Here is a 6961-nt window from a genome sequence, read left to right as displayed (position 1 = left end):
GTTTAACTATGCTTTGGTTAGGGTTAGCTACGCTCTGGTTAAGGTTAGCTATTTTCTGGTTAAGTTTAACTATGCTTTGGTTAGGGTTAGCTACGCTCTGGTTAAGGTTAGCTATTTTCTGGTTAAGATTAGCTATGTTCTGGTTAAGATTAGCTATTTTCTGGTTAGTGTTAGCTGTGCTTTGGTTAGGGTTAGATATGCTAGCAAGACACTGGATAGCCCACCTCCTTCATAATACAGCAAATTAACAAAAGACACTAAAGCAGAAGTTTTTCAGGCTCCATGATAAGTGCTATCTGAAAACCTGGTGGTAATAAAGCAACTAGGAAAAGGAAGCAGGATGCTTCCTATCACCAGTTAGCATAGATATTTCTTGATGTTCCTATCCACCTGCTAGGAGCTATAGATTGGCCCACAATCCTTTGCATCACAGGAAGTGAACAATAATACATTATTTCTCCAACTGTTTTATGTATTACACATTTTAATAAGCATACAGTCATTTTGGGGGTTTTATAACAGAGAAATTCACCTGTTTGCTTCATTTATGTAACTTTACTTTTTAGATGTTCTTTCTTGAAGTCTCTAGTTCCAATTTGACAAACCTCACCCTTAGCGTAATGCTGGATAAAGTTTTAACATTGATCCCATGATAGGGTTAGAAACTAGAAACAGGAGGTGGGAGCTACAAGTTGAGGTGTTTAAAAGGAGCCCTTAGCCTCATACTGAGGAAATAATTCAGCCATTTGATTTGAAGTGTGTTGAATCAATGACATATTTAAAACTTACAGGACGTTTGGATGGATGTTTGTTGCGCCTGGTTTAGGGACACTGGGTTAGGGTATAGAAAAGGTTAAATTTGACTGTGAATCAATGGAAGTCAGTGGGTTTAAATACATGGTCCTCACTACATATAAGAAGACAAGAATGTGTGCGCTTTGTCATCTTTTGTGTTTTATATTGTTATTTAGTTTGCTTCATTTAATTTTCTTTATTTCTGTATTTCCTGATAGTTTATTCAATAGTTTTATTATGATTTTTTTCGCATTTGTTTTAGAACTGTTAATTTGTTTTAGTTTTATCTTTTTGTTTAATTTTATATTTTTCTGTGTATGTTTATCCTTTTCTACTTGACTATTTCTATTTGATTTGATTTTTTGTTATTTTGCCCCCTTTGTCTCACTTCATTCTTTCCTCTAATATGTTTTTTTTTTTTTTTAGGATTTCTGTTTTTCTTTAATAAAACTAGTCTATTTTTCCTTGGAATTTATTTTGCTTTAGAGATTTTTCTCACTTTCTAAATTTTCCAGATGCTGTATTTTCAACATATTCACCTTCATTTAACATTTAAGAAATTATAGGTAGCTCTATATATTGTGGCCATTTCATGATGTTTGTCCGTTTCAGGATTCACCAGTTATTTAAAGCCAAACTGGGGCTTCTTGGAGAGGAGGAGGAAGATGAACACCTTATTGTCTTGTTGCTTAAGGCATGTCATTCATACATTTACCCAGTATATCATCATAAACGTGTGTTTTATGTCTCTGATAAGTTTCATGTCGCTTCAGATGATGGAGGACACCAGGTCAGACTTTACTATGACATTCAGGCAGCTTAGTGAAGCTTCATTTGATCAGCTTCGCACCAGGAACCTCACACAGGTACATAGGAAGATGATCAGATTTACTTTTCACATTTTAAAAACTATGTTGATTAATTTCGCATCCCTTAGCAACCCAAAACATAAATGTTAATTTCTTATTTAATTAAAAACCCACAAAAAAAGTCTTTCCAAATGTGAAATCCATTATAATTAAAAGCTGTATTCTCTAAAATATTGATGTTTTTTTGTGTTAGGCATGGGCTCTTGAAGACCTGTCATCGCACAAGCTGTTTTCTGATTGGCTCATTATGTACCTGCAGCGGCTAAGCAGGTAAGAAGTTGTGTCTGGTTTAAAAATGAACAGAAAACCGAGAAAAAACCCTTCTTCTGCTTCTCTGCAGGCCACAGAGGGAAAATGAACTTCATCGTCAGCAGAGGATGAAGGGTAAGTCCCTAAACATTAATGCTGAAGCTTGGCAGATGCAAAATAGGAATGTGTCACATGTTCACACCTTCCAGGTGTGAATCCCAGATATGTGCTGAGGAACTGGATGGCAGAGTCTGCAATCAGGAAAGCTGAGGAGAATGACTTCTCAGAGGTTAGCAGCTGAACATTTTCTCTAAAAGCAGCCATGCAACAACCCAAATGATGCACTAACGATGTTATTTTCTGGTTTGCCACTAGGTGGAGCTGCTGCACCACATCCTGTCATCTCCATATGTTACACAAGTCTCTGCAGAGAAGGCAGGTTATGCAGCAAGGCCTCCTTTGTGGGCAAATAGGTTAAAGGTCAGCTGTTCATCATGAGTTGAATCGAGAAAAACACAAACTCCAAATACATTAGAAGGCTACTTAAAAAAAGAACTTTACCTCAGCAATTCAGTTCCAGATGTGAAACACTGTTTGTTTGATTGATACATACTGTGATATATTTATCTAATTGTATTTGTTTACTATGATCAAAACCATTTTTATATTTCTCAGAAAATATTGATGTTTTTTGTGTTAGGCATGGGCAAGCAATACCACATGAGAACTAAAAATAATTGATATGCATTACAGAGATTCCTGTAACTGGTGATTAATTGTGCAGCATTGCAGCCATCACTAAAACTCTCCACAAGGAGAATTATTCTTCTGTACACTGGTGCTTTTCAATTAATTTATTTGCAATATTGTATTGAGAATAAAATCCTGTTCATGCTCTTGCAAACTGTGTCATGTGTCATGGTTTTCATACTTGCTGTTTTTTTGTTGCTCTACTTGTCTCAAAGTCCTCACCTACGTATTAAAATACATCCATTAAAAGACATCTATAAATCTTGATCATTCTCATGAGCCGCCTGAAGCGGCAACATGTTTTGTCATTACACGTAGATTTCAATCTGAAAAACTAATACGAACAGAAAAGACAATTAGGAAAAATTTATTGATACAAATACTTGGTCTTTGGTGCTCAGACCTCAGCAGGAAACATAGCGCTGAATTTTAATAGATATGCATGAACAGGAGTAAAGAATAGGACTGTTTCCCTGCAGGCCTGAAACTGGTGTTGGAGTGGAGATGGAGTTGGTCAGTCTGTAGACTGCTGGTTAGCGAGACAGTATACTGAGCTTTATGGGGAGATCCAGTGGACTGCATGAGCTGATACTAGAGCTTCACTCAGGGACCTGGAAGATGGAAGTCCAGTTTGGATAACAAAGGTTGAGAGAACCTGTCCATGATGAGCAGGCATGAGCGACAGTGGAGAGGAAAAACTCCCCGATGCGAAGAAACCGTTGGCAGAACCAGGCTCAACATGACGGTCTTCTACCAGAGTGGTTGAAATGAAACGCAGAATGCAGTAAGAGTCCAGGAGGAATGAACCCTGATGAATTTTTAGCTATGATGGTGGAGGAGGGGCTGGAGGTGGGTTAAAACAGGGTTATCTGAATGAAGTCACAGCGCCTCCACCGCCTTCGCACCAGGAGCAGACAAGTTGCGGATCGGAGGCCTTTTAAGATGAGCTTTGGATACTGATTGGCTTTCGAGGAGGTGTGTTTCAAAGCTGGCTGTGTCGTAGTTGGATGTATGAGAGCAATGAGTTTCTTCAGTAGAACTTCCGCCTAGGCTCAATTATAATGAGAAATAAGCAACAAAAAATAATGTGTTCTTCAACAAAGTTATAGTGAAACCTAACAGGAATATATGTTCCCAATCCTAAACCTATTTTCTATTCATGTGTTCATAGATACAGCTGTGTTTTTTTTTGTTTTGTTTTTTAAATACAAGGTTATTTTTTGATAGGATTTAAATGTAAAGTTTAAAGTTAATGTATATTTATCTTTTTCACATTTTTATCATTTTCTTTTCTGGAACTTTTACAATAAAAATTACATTGACAATGTAAATGATAATCCAGTGCATCTTCATATCATGGGTAAATTCTTTTTTCTTGTGGGAGGGGGCAATATCAATGTCTTTCATGGGGCCCCAAATTCCTGGCAGCGTCCCTGCTCTCTATAGTTAGTCCAAAAGATTTATTTAAAATATGTGGAGATCAATTGTGAGCATAAAGTCTTCCCAGAAATTAAACAATGTTGGGTTATTTCAAGAATAAACTCACCAGCAAGTAATTTCACAGAGATGGTAACCTTTTAAATTATTGTTAACTTGCGTAACATATTGATATATTGGCATGTTTTACTTGATCATTATTTACCCAAAAAGCCTAATTTGCAAATGTTACACAGCTTACACAGTTTGTGTGTTAAATACTGAGTTGTAATGGATGTAAAAAGTGTGGGGGACAGGTAGGGATTACTTTACTTTACCTTTTCCTTCACTGAAAAAATCGAGATTAGCAGAAGAAATTGCTGATTGGGAGCACGGCGGGACATAACATTAAAATCATGAGTCTGATGAGTAAATAGGAAGAGTTGGCAAGTATGCACCTTAAAGTTTTTTATGGTCCAGTTTACTGATGTAATTAGTTCTGTGGGGCCATTTGACACAAACTGATAGCTGCTTGCAACTTTTCACGTGAAGCATTTATTTTGCTCCACTAAGTCATACTGCTGTGATTTCATCTGGACACTATCACAGCTTCACCCGGATTTCATTGTTATGAAAAAGCACAGTGGAAGACATTTTTTTTCATCAATTTTTTAATTTATTTTTAATTTATTAACGTTTTTGCAGTAAATCATTGGATGCATTTCTTCCCTTTGCAAATGTAAAAGCAGGGAACTGTCAACACCAAAACAAACATTGCAAAGTTTGTAAAACACACTTGTTTCAAAGAGTCCAAAGCCTTTGGCCGTGACTGTAACAATATAACCTCTCATGTCACTCTTTAATATTTACAGTGCTGTAATTCAAACTTATATACATGTCTTTACATAAGAGTGTCTGTAAAGCGTGTTACAGCTTTAAGATTACACTGGTCTCTATTAAAACACACAGGGAGCCTTTATAGATTTACTTCAAATGATTATTAAGATAATGTTCAGGAAAAGTACAGTGAATGGATGATTCTCTCCAGAGACGGTTATATGGAATAAAGGATTTTATTTCCCCGTTTTCTGCTGAAGCTAATTATCAGTACGCTTCTTCATAGCTGACATCAGTTCTGACATGAAGTCCCCACCGCCTCCTCCTCCACCGCCTCCACCTGTCAGCGTTGGTGTAGTTCTCTTTGGAGGAGCTGGAGGCATTTTTCTGGGCTGTGCAGCAGCTCGTGGAGTCGCAACTGGAGGAGGAGGAGGAGGTGGAGGTGGTGGAGGAGCTCCTGGTGCTAAAACCACCGGGTCAGGTGGAGGCGGTGGTAGAAATTCTGGTTCCGGGGATGGATGAGGAAGGGATCGGGTAGCATTTCCACCAAAACTAGCTGGATGTGAAGGAGGAGGAGGAGGCGGCATTGAACTGTAGCTGGTAGGAGGAGGAGGTGGAGGAAGGAAGTCTGGAGGATCCTCAGAGTTGTCCATGGGTGGAGGCGGAGGAGGAGGAGGGAGGCTGTCCATGGAAGGAGGGGGTGGAGGGAAGTTGTTGGACCTCTGCTGATGTGGCGAGGGCTTGGAGGTCAGCGACGGTGGAGGAGGAGGAAGGACAGGGTCAGGGGGAGGTGGAGGGAGGATCTCGTTCAGTGGTGGAGGTGGAGGTGGGAGATTATCAGTGTCCTGAAAAACACAACAAAATGAACAAAGAATATAAGCAGTAGTGGGGACATACTGTCAATAATAGAAGGACATTTTGTGTAATTCTGGGAACAGTCACTGGGATGCACTTCAACCTCAATGTGGGTAATTTAGTACTGGAAGCCTAATTTAAGCTGCAAATACTGGAGGCTCTGTTGAGTACTCTGCACCTGCAGCTTATTGGAAAAGCGCTCGTTCCATCCTCCCATGTCGACTGCAGCAGGAGTGAGTCCTTTGCCAATTATTTGCATCATGCCTGTTATGCTTCAAAAATCTAATTTTGACCCTTAACACCAGTACAGAAATTTAAAAAAGGACCCAAATCTTTGTCTGTAGAATGTTTCAGCACCCTAAACACTGACATACCCCCCCCCCATGTATGTTTTCTGTAATCAAAGATTGTCAAAATGTCGGGTACTCTTATTAAATCTTAATTAATTAGCTCCTCAATATCAGCCTTTAAAAATTTTCTAATGCTAAATTCATGTTTTTTTCCAAACAACATTTCTGGGTTTTCTGATATTTTAGCCAATCTTGACAATATTTTCACAATATAAAAAAAAAAAAAACTGTGTTAGATGTTAAAAGTTGAAAAGAGAAGGAAAAAAGGTGTAAGGATGCAAGGAACACAGGAAAGAAAGATAATAGGCTGGAAGGATGGACAGAAGAATGGAACAAAGAAAAACCACAAGCAATAAAAAAAAAATGGATGAATGAATGAAGAACATCTGGAAGAACAGAGGACATTGTTTGATTTAAAAAGAAAAGTCTTAAAGTTTCATTTTGAAGGTTTACCAGATGAGGAGGTCCTGCTTGTGGTTTTGGAGCGTGGCCGTTTGCTTGAGTTGGTGCTTTGGCTGCAGGAGACAAAAAATGCGAATCAGTTTCAGAACCAGAACAGGATTGAACTAATATCACAGATGAATAAAGTAGAGGATCGTGAGCCGTCCTACCTTTGATAGTTGGTGTTGGTGTCGACGGGCCAGAGCTGGATGGAGTGCTGCGGTTTGTCCATATAGCAGAGCTAACAGCAGCCTTCCTCTCTGCTGTTTTGAAGTTCTCGTACAGGGATGCACCGTACTGAAAAAAAGGGACGAATCATTGTGGTAAAACATCTAAATCTTAAATTAATATATGTGTTCTTCAGATATTACCTTAGCGATCCTAATCCCGGTCACCCAC

The 6961-nt window shown here is 38.6% G+C and overlaps 2 protein-coding genes across 5 annotated transcripts in view; one reads left to right on the top strand and one right to left on the bottom strand.

Annotated features, from left to right (window-relative positions):
• Nucleotides 1-2421, top strand: part of LOC107094799 (UPF0061 protein YdiU) — a 10727-nt gene extending 8306 nt beyond the window's left edge. For all 4 annotated transcript variants that reach the window (XM_015390642.1, XM_015390641.1, XM_015390644.1 and 1 more), the window contains 6 exons: nucleotides 1408-1489; nucleotides 1569-1661; nucleotides 1858-1934; nucleotides 2005-2048; nucleotides 2123-2202; nucleotides 2289-2421. In XM_015390642.1, the coding sequence (XP_015246128.1) occupies nucleotides 1408-1489; nucleotides 1569-1661; nucleotides 1858-1934; nucleotides 2005-2048; nucleotides 2123-2202; nucleotides 2289-2411 (499 nt within the window). In that variant the 3' untranslated portion in view covers nucleotides 2412-2421. The remainder of the gene's footprint in view (nucleotides 1-1407; nucleotides 1490-1568; nucleotides 1662-1857; nucleotides 1935-2004; nucleotides 2049-2122; nucleotides 2203-2288) is intronic.
• A 2358-nt stretch (nucleotides 2422-4779) lies between these two features.
• Nucleotides 4780-6961, bottom strand: part of apbb1ip (amyloid beta (A4) precursor protein-binding, family B, member 1 interacting protein) — a 34933-nt gene continuing 32751 nt past the window's right edge. The window contains exons 12-14 of the mRNA XM_015390645.1: nucleotides 6733-6859; nucleotides 6575-6636; nucleotides 4780-5761 (exon numbers count right to left, since the gene is read on the bottom strand). Coding sequence (XP_015246131.1) covers nucleotides 5177-5761; nucleotides 6575-6636; nucleotides 6733-6859 — 774 coding nt within the window. The 3' untranslated portion in view covers nucleotides 4780-5176. The remainder of the gene's footprint in view (nucleotides 5762-6574; nucleotides 6637-6732; nucleotides 6860-6961) is intronic.

Source organism: Cyprinodon variegatus, unplaced genomic scaffold, assembly GCF_000732505.1.
Source record: "Cyprinodon variegatus isolate N-32 unplaced genomic scaffold, C_variegatus-1.0 Scaffold507, whole genome shotgun sequence".
NCBI lineage: Eukaryota > Metazoa > Chordata > Actinopteri > Cyprinodontiformes > Cyprinodontidae > Cyprinodon > Cyprinodon variegatus.
Note: the sequence above shows the minus strand (reverse complement) of the source record. Positions and strands in the feature narration are given on the sequence as shown.